This window comes from Passer montanus, unplaced genomic scaffold, assembly GCF_014805655.1.
Source record: "Passer montanus isolate IOZ18808 unplaced genomic scaffold, ASM1480565v1 scaffold34, whole genome shotgun sequence".
Taxonomy (NCBI): domain Eukaryota; kingdom Metazoa; phylum Chordata; class Aves; order Passeriformes; family Passeridae; genus Passer; species Passer montanus.
The window spans coordinates 5,035,434-5,051,620 of NW_024368152.1; the positions used below are offsets into that span (position 1 = coordinate 5,035,434).

At 37.9% G+C, this 16,187-nt stretch overlaps 1 protein-coding gene across 2 annotated transcripts in view; it reads left to right on the forward strand.

The window, feature by feature from the left end:
- The window catches only part of TRAPPC12 (trafficking protein particle complex subunit 12), a 52,421-nt gene extending 37,995 nt beyond the window's left edge, over positions 1-14,426 (forward strand). The window contains exons 9-12 of one of the 2 annotated variants that reach the window (XM_039715574.1): positions 5,965-6,063; positions 11,730-11,830; positions 12,612-12,699; positions 14,084-14,426. In XM_039715574.1, coding sequence (XP_039571508.1) covers positions 5,965-6,063; positions 11,730-11,830; positions 12,612-12,699; positions 14,084-14,326 — 531 coding nt within the window. In that variant the 3' untranslated portion in view covers positions 14,327-14,426. The remainder of the gene's footprint in view (positions 1-5,964; positions 6,064-11,729; positions 11,831-12,611; positions 12,700-14,083) is intronic. The other variant, XM_039715575.1, reaches the window with a different exon arrangement.
- Positions 14,427-16,187: the final 1,761 nt, after the last annotated feature.

Sequence of the window (16,187 nt, forward strand, 5' to 3'; positions counted from 1 at the left end):
AGGAATATCCCCAGACCCTTCTAGCGTGCAGCAGTCCTGTGGTCATCTTCTCTACCTTCCAGAGTATTCAGCATGAATCTATTCAGATTAGTTTTAAACATACTTTTGTACGTTCTCCCATAAACAATTATATTAATTGAACACGGTTCCACCCTTTTTTGCTGTTGTATCATATGCTTTAAAAAGTGCATTTGTTTTTATTCGAGTGTTTCAAGCGTGTGTAATTTAGGGAGCTCATTCTCCAAGTCAGCGCCATCTATTGCCATCTAGTGACCATTTACAGTATTGCAACACTGCTTGATCCCCAGGCGCTGTTAGGTGCTGGAATACCGTGGGCAAGTAGATGATGATGATGATTACAATAATAATGTATTAAAGTAAAACTGTGTGACTTTGGTATGACAAAAAACCCCAAACATATTATCTTACTTTTAGTGACCTCTTTCTTTTGCCAAAAAAACTACAGTAGTATTTAACAGGGAACAATCTTGTCAGGATTGACACTTGAAAATTTTTAAAAATCCACTTTGATTAGATGTTGATCCTATAACTATTTAAATTCGTTATCCTCAATTCTTAATAAGGTTAATTTCTTAATTAGGTTTATTAGCATTACTTACCTGAATCAAAGAATTCTGTTTATGTAGTACAATGATTTTTGCCTTTTAAAATATGCCTCATGTGTTTAATAGTTAAATATCTCCTTAAATTTTGAGATGGAGAGTTATCTTATTATGGGGTAGAGAGTGAAGGCAAAGTGGTTCACTCGAGGTTCACAGGAAATGAGTCATGTCTCCTACACCCTGAGAATATCTTTCCTAGGTACTGAACTCTGCCTGCTGTGTCCCTTTATCCATGTGACCAGTGACAGTGGTAGTAGTTCAAGGCAGTCTTTCTTTCCTGTTCATCCATCTCCTTTTCTTTGTATAACCTTTCTTAAATGGGTTCTATCTTCTTTCTGTGCACTACTGTTGTACTTAATCAAATGACAAAGAAATTGTGGATCCCAGTTGTATCAACTGATATCAAACAGCTTTCCTGTTTCCTGTGAACAAGGGAAAACTTCAGGAAAGATGTGGAAATATAGCAGGAGAAGGGGAGACCATATAACCTCTCATGTAGACTTCCATTTACAAGAACTGTGGGCTTATGTGTCACTATGAAAGCATGTCTTGAATATAGAAGCATGAGGGGAATATTAATTTAATATACAGCTGATGATATGCATTGTTTCATTTCAAAAGTCTATCTGCAAAATGCTTGTCACTTTACTAAATCACCATGGAAGTGTCTTAAAACTTTTTAAGTTCTTTTCATCTGTGCTAAAATCACTTTTGACATTATCTTACCAGACTTTGCTCTCTCTAAGGGATAAACACTTAAGTATTTTCCATATATATTATAAATGCACTGTAATTAAAGGCACATTTTGTGCTTTTTAGTTTTCTTCTTGTGTAAGCTTTTGTAGAACTTGCCCTTCATAAAACAAAAGCATTAGAATTAGTTTTAGTCTGGGTATAATACAATTAAAATGGTACCAAGAAGGAGGTAACAGCTTGTACTAATGACACAAGGGAATGATGCCTGAGGACTTTGGTTCCTGTATGATTTAAAGGAGAAAAACTGTCTTTTTCCTGACTGCTGCAGTACAGCTCCCTGGATTCATAGCACGGTGAATCTCTGCTTTCATAACCCTTCCACAACTGCACTAGATAGAGAGGAAAGATAAGTTATCCCTGTCCTCTCTCCCCAAAACGAAGTATTTATGAACTATCCACTCCTTGCAACTCAGATCTTTAGTCTGAGGTTTCTTGAACTTACTCTCAGCATTCTACACATCATGGTCATTTATGCTTATTTCTAATTAAGTTATTAAAGTAGTGATGAGGAAAATATGAAAGTGTGCAATGCAGTAACCATGAAGGGAAGTAATTATACTGTGGTGCATTGGAAAAAACATATTCCAGCAAGTAGGTCTAGTGGCTTACTAGAACTATTTTATACTATTTACTATTCCTATATGCTATATATTATGTTTTATAATAATGTAATAACATATTATAATATACTATTTACTATTTTATACTATTTACTAGTATATGTAATATTAGCCCCAAATTTCCATAATAAAAGAGGTAATGAGTTATGAAACAGTACGCCAATTCTCATTCATATCCTAAGTAGTGTAACTTCAGACCTTCTTTTGGGATTTTTTTACAAAGGTGTGGAAAACTGGAAGGCTCTTAAACTTTTTTAATTAAAGATTATGACAATATGTCAGCCCCATCTCCAAGTCTTAAGATCACAAGCTATAGTCATTGGGGCTTTTACTGGCAATATTTAATATGTTTTACTCCTCACAACCACACCTTGTATCAATCAAGACTTCATTTCTCAGAGATGGTGTGTATTTATCATTCCATCAGACAATCTTTGTTGTATTATGTCACATTAGCAAAACTGTGAATGACAACAGTCTTTAGTAAGTGAGACCAAATATCATCTATTTTACAATGTGCTCTATCACAAGGAGCTGTCAGATAAGAAGCCTCTACAATTCGCCACAGAATAGTATTTTGTATCATATGTAGGATATTCAAGAAATCTCCTAATGCTTTCATCATAGTGTGGGGAGAATAATAAATGCATACGAAACTCACTGAGGGATCCACAGGTGACCACAGAATGAGGTTGTATTTAGAAGTGAGCCTGGATATAATGATGTTTCACAGTTTCATCCTGGAGCCCTTCTTGCTTGTGCCTTTGGACATAAATAATTTAGTCTCTTGTCATCTCCTTGAAGAAGTGGGTCCTTTTCCTGTGACAGATACTGCAAGACATGGAGTGGGTAAGCACAGATGTGCTCTGCTGTGGTGTTGTATGGAAAGAAGGTGCAGTGACCAACAACAGAGTGCATGGACTCTTAATGTTCACCTCTAGTCTCACATTTCAGGATCTGTCAGTGTTTATGTACTTATAAATGCATAGGATGTTGGAGATAAGGATGAGGAGTGCAGAAAAGGAGGAGGGTTTCTTTGCCTGTCTAGGCTAAATCCATGAAGCCCCTGCAGCAAGGGCCTTTAAGACCTGGCTGCTTGTTCCTACCAAGGGTGCCTGCTATGTACACAAGGGAGCCTGTGCTGCTGTGATGGTGCAAACACTGCCCACTGATGCAGCTTCTTGTGGCTAGTCTTTTCTGCAGTCAGTTCATACTAAGCTGGCAGAAGCACTTTTCTATCAGCTTGCTGATGGTCTTGGGCTCATGGGACTTGGGCTCATGGGACTTGTTTGTGCATCAGTTTGGGGATGTGACTGCACAGCCCCAGTCGCTCATGGTTGTGCTGTGCATCTTTGTTGTGTAGCCAGAGCCTTAGAGTGTGCACAGGAGTGAGCACTGGGTAAGGAGCAGCTTTAGACCACACGATTTGATACAAGAAAATTATTTCTCTAGTGACCACATTTGATGCTTGAGGGGATAAAAATCGCAGTCATAGACAATCTTTCAGATTGTATTCTTGGAAAAATTAATAGGTACTACAATCATGGCTGGGATTCCTCTGAAGAGCTAGATCAAAGGGTGTCCCTATTCCAGATTTTTTATTAGTGCCTAACACAGTCGTACTCCATGATCAAGTAAGTCCGTTACTGAGAGCCATTACAATGAAAACTGAAGTTTTCCTAAATCATAAATTTGTGAGAAATTATGGCTGCTTTAATTTCATCACATTTGAGTTGTGAATGATAACTACAGCAACATTTAAATAAATATACTTGTCTATATGGCATGTTGGTTTTCCTCTGAACTCTTTTTATTACCAGTAATAAGTGTGAACTTGTCATGGCACATTAGAATTATAATAAATTTCAAATGTTAATAATTAATTGTTCAGAATTAATCATTATACCCACAGTATACAAGTTGATTGCAAAAGAAAGGTCTTGCAGAGGGCTTTCCCGGGCTAACTCATCTCCTACAATTACAGGACATACAATTTCTCTCATATACAGATCAGACTCCAAAGACTTACCTTGACTTTTTGTTTGTATGAAATATTGTATTTCAAATAGAATGGTTTGGGTCAGAACAAACCTTTAAAGGTCGTCTTGTCTAACCTACCCCTGCCATGCACTGGGACCTCTGGAACTGGACTGGGTTACTGAGAGCACCAACCAACCTGGCCTGGAATGTTTCCAGGGATGGAGCATGCTCCATATCTCTCGGTAACCCCTTCAAGTGTTTCATTGCCCTCATTGTAAAAAATTCATTCCTATTATCTAGTCTAAATCAGCCCTCTTTTAGTTTAAAACCATTACCCCTTGTCCTATCACAACAGGCCCTGATATATAAGCCCATTTCAGGTACTGAAAAGCTGTAATAAGGTCTCCCCAGAGCCTTTTTTTCTCCAGGCTGAACACCCCCAACTCTCTCAGCATTCCTTCTTGAGAAATGTTCCAGCCCACTGACTATTTGGTTGCCCTCCTCTGCTCCAATACAATCATGTGTTTCCTGTGCTGAGGACTTCAGAACTAGATACAGGATTTGCTCCTTTTAAGTGCATCCTCAGAAAAAGAAATTCATTACATGTGGGGAACATTGCTCCCTCAAACCAAGCAGGAGATGAAGAAAAACAACCTTTCCCAGTAGCTGTGATCACATTAGGGACAAGTTAAATGAGTACTATAATTTGACTAATACTAATGGTAGGGCAGAGAGTATCCCAAGATGTCTGTGTAGTTTTTTAAGATTATTCTCTGTTGTCCTTTGCTTTCTAATGCCCACCACAATTATTGTATTAAGTTGAAGGGCAGGGCTGTTGGGAAGCACTAAAGTGTTAAGCACAGAGAGCCCTCAGCCTTTGCTTGGCTGGCCTTTGTAAGCAAAGGCAGGTACTCTCTGCCCCAGTTTCTCCAAGCTGCTGCAGCTGAGGCTGGTACAGCCCCGGGCCAGTGGACCTTCCTACAGCTAAAGCTGGTCTCAGCACTGTGCTTGGGCAGAGCCTCTCACCTCTGCCTGCCAAGCCGTGTGGCCTGGCTCTGAAAATCATGTCCTGTCAAGGTCCTTGAATTACTGCAGTTCAGCCGTGAAACAGCTGAACTGCAGGAACCACTCACGTGGGAATTTCTTTCCAGCGGGAAATGGGACCCATTTGTTTAATCTTCTGTCCCTGGTCCTTAGCTGGAGGCTATACTGGCATTCTATCTTGAGCAGGCAGACCTCAACGCTGCCCCCTGCAGACAGGTGTCCCTTGCAAAGCTTTCTGGAGATCAGAACCAGTCCTCCCCTCACTTAGTTTTAGCCCAAATACATTTTCTATTTAGATTGCCTGCTTTTGCGCAGTAAAAAACCCAATTCACATGAAGGAAGGTAAAGTGTCTTGTTTCCATTATGCAGTAAAAAAACCAACAATACAGGTGGAGGAAAGGAAAATGTCCAGTTCCCCTTGGTAGTAGTGCTAGTTTGTTATCTGAAGATGTGCAGGAATTGCAGTTTCTGTCATGTGATGTTTTTTCACAAGAGCATGTGCACAGGCACCTCACAAAGCTTTGGAATATAGTTTGTTAAACAATGTAAATTATACACATATTTGGAACGCAAGACACTTTTCAAATTTGTATACCTCCAGTCACACAGAAGGTGCTTCACTTTCATTCTAAATCACAATCTAAGATAAAGAGTAAATGTTCAGAGTTTTAGTTTGTGGCATTTAGCTACAAAAAGAATATGATCACCTTAAAAAAAAAAAATCCTCTGTCTATGCAGTTTCAGTATAACTGAGACCAGTAGAACTGACCAGTGTAGTCAGCCACTAGTGCCTACAGTGATTGATAGAAATTCTGTCCCACTGACAAGTTGCAAATACTTCAATTCTGTTGGAATATGTCTTTACAAAGAAGGTGACACAATGTCTGAAGTATTCTGAGGTTAAATACCTGATATTTTTTTTGTATGCTTTTCACCCTTAGGACTATGTGCTGGCTGTAGATGCTTACCACTCTGTCATCAAATATTACCCACAGCAAGAGCCTCAGTTGCTGAGTGGAATTGGAAGGATTTTCCTTCAGGTATGCATTTTATTCTAAATTTGCTAGGTAATACTGTTGTTGATAGCTACATATAGAATAATCACTGCATTTAAAACTATAGCTGTTTTTGTAGGGCACATGTCAAATTGTAGAGGCAGTGCTCAAAACAAAAACCCTTCTACTGTGTCGTATTAGATACAGTTAGGAAATATGAAGCATATAATATTTAAAGTGCGTTAGCAAACATATCACATGCTGCAGAAACTTATGCTAGTATTTTATTCAAACAGTGACATTCTGTTTTCTCTAAAACTAAGGGTAAAGTTCCTATTGACATCAATGAGACAGAATTCACTAAAAATCTCATGTCTCACTGCCTTGGACTGCTTGCAAGTGTTAGTCACACTATGTAACTGCCATCTTCACCTAGAAAAAATTCAAGAGTGTCCTTCTTTTGTCCAAATCATATCCCTGAGAAGACAGGGGAGGACACCTTAAAAGAAAAAAAACAGTATACAGAAAAGTATAATAAATGTCTATGTACCTGTATTTAATGGCAAATAAAAATAGATGTATTTTTATTTTTCATAAAATGATGCATCTAAATAGCCATCTGATTTTTTTTTTAATTTTTAGTATCTTACAAGTTCTTTGCAGTTCTTTCATATTTCTGATACTGATAATTCAAACTTTTCCTCTTTTATCTACTGACTTGTTTTTAATGACAAATCCAATTTTGGATTATCAGGTATTTCCAAATTATCTTATTTGTGACATTCCTGTAATAAAATTATATTGAAATTGAGTAATTTACTCTTAATAGATAATTATTAACATTGCTTGCTTGAAACCATAGAATGTCATTCAAATTCAGTTATGGATTTTCAGTTCTCAGCAGGAGCATGATTTCACAATGTGTTAGACATGTCTGACTTTAGAAGTCTCTAGTTTAAAGTTGATCTCCATTGCTATGAAGCAATTTTATTATATTGCCTGCATGCATTAATTACTGCCTAAATAGGAAACATAATAATTATGTGTATTAAAGAATGGTACTGTAAATATGCAAAATATTAAAGGAAATACAAGTTGTTAATAATTCTGGTCTTCCTGTAAAAATATCTGGGTATGTTACTGGCACTGCCTTTCTGACAAGAGTGTCTGCCCTGATGTCACACCCAAAGCCTGTTTGTCATTCCATTTGCTCTGGAGAAATTTTCACTCCCATGAGGATCTCCTAACTTACAGAATCATTTGAAATCACTGATCTCCACAATGTTGGCTGTGACAACAGACCTCCAGTTCCAAGGGATTTTACTGAGAGATCTGGACATAGCAACAAAAGGGGTTATGAGGAGTCCTTGGTATTTTCATGTGACCTAGATAGAAGTTAAAAAGAATAGTTTCTAAATGCAAATATTTTCATTTCTTCTAGCAGCTTAAGGAGATACGGTTTTATTGCTTGGCTTGGCTTTTTCTGTCACAAAATTTTCAGCTCTGTCTGGGTGATACTAGTGCAACAGATGCAAGATTTTGATATATTAAGAGAAGTAGGCAGTGTCCAGTTAATCAAAATCAAGCCATTTGAATTAAAGAAAGATAAATGTGTTGCAGTCATGGGCATCATCATTTTGGTAAGATCACTCTGTGGTAAGTGTGCACTGTTGACAAGGCACTCGCTGGAAAAAAAAGTAAAATGTCTTGCAGGTAAAATAGAAAAACAGTTTTCTCATATTCAAATGTCACAACTTTTCAAAAACAAGTAGCAATTCCCAAATAACCTCAGCCTGTGCTGCTAACTTTGAACATTTACCAAGAGAGGCGTAAGGCAGCCACATTCCAGTTGCTTGTGAGTCACAGACACTGTTTGACAGTAGACATCACACACATAAAACAAAGTAATAAAGTGGAATAAATTGTAATTCAGGAGTTTAACAGAAAAAAAGTTGCAACCTTTTTGAACTTTGTAAAACTTTGCTTTATTTATTTTGCCTTAATTAAATTGATCTAACTAGTCTAAGGCATCATGTCCTAATGTGGCTTTTGGGATCTCCCCGACCCCGGCTGTCGTGGTTGTCCAGGACAGAGAAGTCCAGTTAAGCACGACCTGTCCGAGCCCCTCAGGCAGGCTCCAGAGCCACAGGCGGACTTTGCATGTTCAGCTCTTAAGTGAGATCAACTCTTTAGTGATTATCAGCTCATCAGTGATTTCAGCTCTTGGCTTGCTAAGGGTCTTTGGCAGACGCCAGAGAGAGAGGAGAAGTGCTGTTTGAGGTTCACAGAGATGTCTTTATGGTATCTTCTGCAAAGGGTCTCAGTGACAGCTCTTCTACCAAACTGGGCAGGAATAGGGGTTTATATAGGGTACAGGAGTTGTAGGAAACAGTCCAAAGCAAGGGTCAAGGGAAAGCGACCATTATCTTACAGAGAGACAACAAGGTCCGAAGAGATTGGGGCTTCTTAGGCCCGGTCACTGGGACTCGGCATTTCCTACCTTAGGCTGCTGACCGCCACGGAGGCCTTGCAGGCCCTGGGCCTGCTGCAATGTCCTCTATCTTCACATGTAAGTGGAACATAAGGAGGTCTACATACGATGTACAGCCTTTGGCTGTTGCCTTAAAAAGTGGGAAATGAGAATTATAGAAATGCAGAATGGAGGAAAAGGCAGAGGTTATCACAAAGAAATTTTCATAAGGACTGTAATTCTCTCAGCAGTCACCTGACCTGTAAAACAGAAACAGTGAATGAATTAGAGAAACAGTGAGTACGTTTTAGTCTCTAGGATTATATTGTGTAGCTCTCACTGGCTGACCTATCCAAAATTTCCATTTGAATAAGTACATTAAGAAAAAATTTTAAAAGCTGCCTGACCTTCCCCTCTGCAATAAATTGCTGCAAAACTGAGTCAAAAGCAATAAAAAAATTCTAGAAGAAAAATAATTTTGCTTTCCAGACAAACAGCAAAGTCAAGCACATAGTATACTGGAGGCTCTTTGTTAGGGAATATGATTATTTGAGATTAACAGTAGAATCTTCAATTTTATTTGATGTGCTAATTATTATTAGATACTGAAGTCATACTTTCTGAGTTAAATAAGTGTTAAAATGGTAAAAAAGTGAATAAGTGATAAAGACCACTTAAGTTGGTTAAATTACTTTAATGACTAATTAAAACTCGTTATTTCTTTTAAATGATCTTTCCCACCAAAAAATTGTAAAACAGAAACTGTTTCCCCTCTCTGGGAAAAATGAGATTAAAGTGTTCGGCGTGTTTGCTGAGAAGATACGAGATGGTGCTAAGAAACCAGAACTATTCGTGATCACAAATAATATGTAATTAGTATCAAAGAATACTAGATTTGGACTCATCAAGTTCCCAGGAGAGCAAACCAGTAGCTTGCTTTGGAAATTGATTGTTCTCATGGTTAAGGGATTCCCAGGCTAAAAATACTCAAGGACAGATTCATTTACACTTTGCCAGCATTATCTTCTAGTTAAATATAATTATTTTCTTGGTGATCTACATCTTTAGTGAGATTTGTAGAGAGAAATTGTATCCTTTGTCATTACAAGTGAATGTATGGTATTTTCGGACAAATAATATTTGGTTTGAGTCCAGTTACATAACATCTGGGATAAATACATCTGTTTCAGTAGAAAAGATTATTAATGGGTATTCCAGAAATGCTTGGTAGATGGACAGCAATTAACACTACATCTTTGGCTGCAGTGTTCAATTAGATCATCTCCTAAACGTAAAGAAGAATAATTTCCTTATGTTGACATGGAATAAGTCTTGTGGTTAAGAGGTGAAGCATTATTTATCTGTTGTATTAGAGATGTTAGTAGAGCTTTGGGTACTGCCACTGGGATATTCCCAAAAGGAAATTGGGACGAATTGTAGATGAAGCCTTCAGATGGATGAATGTTTGCTGTCTCTGAAAAGTGCAGTTGGAAAGTCATTTGCTGATGACTAGAAGGACTTGTTAGATGATCTTTTCCACAAGGATCTCTTTAGGGTTTGTATTTTTTGGTTAGGTAGTACTTGTATGATGAAATGCTTGTAAAATGTACAGATGATGCCAAGCTGGGAGTGGTACAGACACTATAAAAGGCAGGATCAGAATACAAAATAATCTTGACAAGTTGAGAAGCTGAAATGTTAAATTGGCTGTGATTCAAACAGCAAAGGCAAATGCTACCAAAGACTGGGGGTAATATACAAATACAAAATGAGAAGCAACAACAAGCCTATTTCCTCTAGAAAGGAAATAGGCTGAGAGTAAGAAGACTACACAAGGGTAAACAAATTGTACTTCCAGATACTTGGCTTAAAAGCAAAATCTATATTCACATGTGAAACATAAAGTGATTCCTGCTTCTTATTGCTGGTGAGAGATCAGTTCAATTATGGAGACTTCTTATGTGGGCACTCAGGGAGGATGTGAAGTGATAGGAGAGAGTTCAGAGAATCCAGAAAGCATTATCTATGAGAAAGGGGTAAACACTGCTTTGCCTCAAAATTGGTTTTCATTCTAGAAGGGGAATAAAAAATTTTCAAGTATGCAAAAGACTGTAAAAAAGACTAGTTGTACATTCTCCCCTACCACAATGGACAGGACAAAAAGCTGAGGTAAAAAGTGCAGTAAGATAGAAGGTATTTTCTAATGCTAGGGCAATTTAAGAATTCTGGATAGCAAGACTCACATTTGTAATGTCCACCATCTGAGAGCATTAAGGAGACTTCAGGACATTTGTCACAAATGTTTTCCATAGAGTTCTTAAACAAATGGGTTGTCTCTTGAGGACCCCCTTGAATCTCCCCACCTGAGGACTGCCTGGTTTATGAACTAGTTTAATTTTACTCCTTTTGATAGATTTTGATAGATTTATTTTACCCAGTTGTAAGTTTTTGTTTTCTTCCATCTTTCCAGCTGAAAAACATGCTGGTAACTTTATTTTCCAAATAAGTGACCTTCTTCAAGTATTTTTTTTTCATCTCAAAGAGCAATGTATGTCACACACTTTTAGGTGAAATACCCCTTCCTTTTTAGAAATCCCCTCCCCCATTCCACCCCCCATCAAATATGTACTTCTTTATGCCAGTTTTCAGATCTCTCATTCCTTCATCCTGCTCAACTCACTCTTTGGTGTTTTTTAATCTGCAAATGGACAATCTTCCCAATATCTTCAGTGGTCCATCGTACTGGAGTTGTTTTCTGACATGTGGTGTGATGCACTGAAGTTGTCCTGTGGCCCCTGGCTACAACCCAGAGGCTGTGGGTTAAGCAGGTGTGGGTCCTGTGCTAACTACGAGGCCACTGGTGTCTGTCTTCCCTTCCTGTGGACTAACGCCCCATTTCATTGGAAGTAACCTTTTCCCATTTTCAGCTACTTTTTTGAACTGTGGAGTTAGTTACAACAAAGGAGCTAAATGAGGATATGGGGCCTCCCTGCCCTACAGTGCACAGCCCCCAGCTGAGAAACTGCCTTGGGCAAACTGCACATGCTTTTTGGGTGCTTTTCATGACCTTAACGTGGCTCTTCAAATACATTGTTTGGTAACAGGCGTTACCCAGTCACTGTAAAGAGATTGAAAATGGACTTTGATATGTTGTATATGTTTTTGTGTCCTTATATGATATAATCGGGATGTAGCTCTTTTCTTCTTATTGTAGTAACTCTCTTATGATTTTTCCATCTAGATTGGAGACATAAAAACTGCAGAAAAATATTTTCAAGATGTTGAGAAAGTGACTCACAAATTGGATGGACTACAGAGCCAAATTATGGTTTTAATGAACAGGTAGGTAATTTAATAGCTAAATAAAACTTCTTAAAATGTAATTCTAAAAGAATGCAAGGTGATCATTAAACTACCCTTGAAACAATCCTGTTCTCTTTCTCTCTTTTATGGGACTTCATCTGTCATAGGTGAGACTGAATGGCGTACAGACTCAGGAGATCTCTATAACTTGGTACAGTCGTATCATCCTGCACTGAAACTGCAATCTTTCAGTTGATTTTACAAAGCTTTTCCTCATTCTTTCAGGCACTGCATATTTTCACCGTGTTATTTCAATATACATTTGCATAAATATCTCTTAGGAGAGGAGAAGTTATTTTGGGCAGTTATCCTACAATCAGATCTGCCAGGAAAGTACCACCCGGTAGCTTCAAAGGATGCTTGAATACACTGTAGTAAATCGAGCTGTGTGATGGGAGACTCACTTTGCAATGGCTAGCACATTGGCTTAATATATTTAGAATGTACTGTTCAAAAGTGCTGTGAAAATTATATGGCTGATTGCATGAAGAGAAATAATTCTGGGAAGAGAGTATCTGCATTTAAATTAATAAAACACAATGAAGACTGTTGCTATTGTAGGCAAAAAATAAAGCTGAGCGATCCAAGTTGACATTCCATTTGTCTGTAAATCAGTGTCTCCTTCACACTATAAAGAACAAATGTCAGAAACTCTCACATCTGTAACAGGAAAAACAAAAAATGGTGTCCATTCTTTTTAAAATGTATTATTACCTTGGGTTTTTGAGTAGAACTCATTTATATGTCACTTACTTTCTAGAGCATTTCTCCACCTTGGTCAGAATAATTTTGCAGAAGCTCATCGATTTTTCACAGAAATTTTAAGGATCGACTCATCAAATGCTGTGGTAAATCTTCAAATTGCTACATATATAATGAACAGCTAAATTATTCTCATAATACTTCATGCATGGATTTAATTAGTACCCAGAGTATGCTTAGAGCTTTACAGAAAAATGGGATGTGGCATGTGTGCCAAAAGGTTTTCAGTATACGTAAGGATAAGAAGGAAAATGGGATGGGAAATTAAGAACCAGTCTGTATGAAGGGTGTGAGTAGTTGTGCATGCATGTAGAAATTACAAGACACTCTTCTTTTACAGGATCTTTGCAAAAGCACTTTTTTTTGCACTCACTGTTTTTAGCATAGACTTGCATGTCAGAAAAAGAAATGGTAGCTGCCAACATATATAAAATTAACTTGACTTCACACAACATTGAAAGGATGTTGTAATTTTAAACATGACATTTTTAACACGTTGCATATCAGAGCCTTGGGTTCCTGTCACAAGCTGAGATCAAAGAGCTGTTTGTTTACCTTTGGGTTTCCTGCACCTGGCAGTTTTCAGTGCATGGTCATGTAAGTGTTCCTGAGAAGTCAAACAGCTTACTCACAGTAATCTGCTCCAAGGCCATTTACAGACTGAAGGGACTGAGTTTAAGGATCACATGAATTGCATTATTTTGCAGGCTGTAAAATAGCATGTATTATAAATCACACAAGATCAGTAAGGTTTCCTGAACGGACAGAAAAATATTTTTCTAAAAGGCCATGTTCTTCCTTTATCTTGAGCTTTTAGAAAGTATTAAAGTTTCTGCTACTAAACATGTTATAACATGTTTTCACATTGTACTGTTGGAATCTCTCAGTAACTCTTAAACCCTTTTTGTGTGGTAAGGAAATGGAACCTGACTTGATCATTCATGATGTATTTAGACTGCCCTGTCTGCTGGATGCGTATGAAATCAGCTGTACATGCCTTTGTGATAAGAAAGTATCTTTCTTATCACAAAGGCATCTTTGTTGCTTATGTGGACATGTAAGCCAGAGAGAGAGAAAAACACTTCTGAACATATAATGGAATAATTAAAAAAAAAAAAAACTATGAAAAAGCATGTAGAGGCTCATGTGGTTTCTGAAATTTGTTTCTCTTTGCTTTCAGACTGACTAATGTCCTATACTATTTATATTTCATTTTAGACTGTCTTTTAGAGTTTCAGTTCTTTGAAGTCAGCAAGTCCTACTGGCAGAGGGTAAATCTTGAGAATTATAAGAAAAGGACAGAGTTGTACAATTGATAATGGATTTTAGTTTTGCACACACATGCAGAATAGTAATTCTTAGCATACAGTAAATACGTTGTAACTGCAGATGCTAGACTTCTTCTTTTCCTTCTCTCTCATCACTTGTAAATACATACATATATATGTTTACAATATGTTTTTTCACTAGGCTAACAACAATGCTGCTGTTTGTCTTCTTTACCTGGGGAAACTGAAGGATTCCCTCCGGCAGTTGGAAGGAATGGTTCAGCAGGACCCTCAACACTACCTACACGAGAGTGTCCTCTTCAACCTCACTACCATGTATGAACTGGAGTCATCTCGCAGTATGCAGAAGAAGCAGGCACTTCTAGAAGCTGTGGCTGTCAAAGAGGGCGACAGCTTTAATACTCAGTGTCTCAAGTTAGGATAGATCATTTCCAACTAATTTTTTCCAGCAAGGCTGATTTTTTAGACTGTATATACTCTTGCTAATGTGTAAATGTGAAATAAAATCTATTCAATTATGAATATTCAGTGGCATTACTACTGAACCTGTCACCTCTAACAGGCCTGTCATTGCTTTGTGCTTAGAGCCAGCTTCATTCCTACACGTCTGTTTCTGTCCAGTTACTCCTCATTACAGTGCACTATTTTATATATATACAGACACAGTCAGCTACTCAGATTCTTTTATAAGAAAAACTGAATTTAACCTTATATTGTCTTGATAATTTTTCAGTAGTCAATGAGTAAGCCATGTGAGCTTATTTCATCAATTAGGAGTTATTGACAATATCAGTATGCATGTTACGGAAAGAAAATTCTGAATGCACCTCTCTTCATTTGCTTCTACTGTATGTGCTTCATTTTGTCCCCATCAGACTCCTGAATATTACACCTTTGTGTGCCTGTGGCTGTCAGAGGAGGCTGCTTGATAACCACAGTGTCACAGCATGGCTAAGGTTGGAAGGAACTGCTGGAGACCATTTGGTCCAAGTCCCAGTAGCACAGGGACATGTCCAAGAGTGTGTGGGGGAGTCATACAGTCCTGCACAGTATCAGTTTCCCACAGAATGAGGGACTATACTAAATGGCCTCCCTGTACTTCCTTGATTTTGTGTTACTGTTAAATCTTCCAGATTAAAACATGTGGATTCTGCAAAGCTGCTCCACTCTGGCATTCTGCTGGGTACAGAAAGGAGCACTGCCAGTTGGAGTGGAAACACAATGGATTTCAGCTCAGTTCCTCTCCCATTATAAATCAAAAATGCTGAGCATGAAGTATTTCCCAGGGAAAATGATGCAGAGCCTGAGGCAGAAGTATCTAAGGGTTCAGCCACACAGGATGGAAGCAAATGGGGTTCAGGACACAAGACAGTTATCAGTGATACAACAGTATCACCATATACTGATTTTGGCATTCCTCAGGACGCAGATTTTTGGAATCACAGTACTACTGTGATACCAGTGTATTTCACGTCTCAGCCCACATTTCTCCCTTCATCTGTATCATAAAGATGCAATGCAGATACTCCCACTCATACATGAACACAATATATGCATCTGTTCATAGGGGGGGTTTTATTGTTCTGAGATTTAATGCTTAGCAATTGGACTAGTTTCTTGTCACAAATCACTGCCATGGGACAATTCCATAAGTGTGTTACATCAATTAATTCTCACTCCCTTTAAATACCCCCACCTGTATTTTTAAGGAACCAATAACTCATTTTTATGCTTGTCCATCTGGAGATACTGTACAGGGGCCAAACAGTTGTCCTGAAAAGTCAGGTTGTTTGAAAACCTCTGCAGTCTAGACGCATGCAGACATAACGATACTGCAAAGTCACTGGTCACCTGAAAAGATATAAGGCTACAGCTTATACAGAAACAGAAATTGCTCCATTTTTACAATGCTTTTCTGTTTGACAGGCCATACTTGTGCACAGAAACAACAGCTAGTTGTGTACCAATCAACTGGAAAAAAATTAAAGCAGTTGGTATTTCTGTTTCTGACTTGGCCTCTAGGTTGAACAGCTGGATCTGAATTAAACTTGTGCAGCACCTGGGTAGACTTGTCCTAAGGTACCATTATTAAACTCCAAAATGAAATATTCAGCACCACCTGCTTTAGCTGGGCTTAAACACCATTTGCATAACTTTAGTGAGTATTAAAATAGTAAATTAAAAGTAGTTATATTGCATTATTCTTTATGAAGTTTTACATTTGTTTTAATTTCTGCTAGGATTTTAGACAAGGCTTAACAGTAATTGGACAGATTCTCAATTTA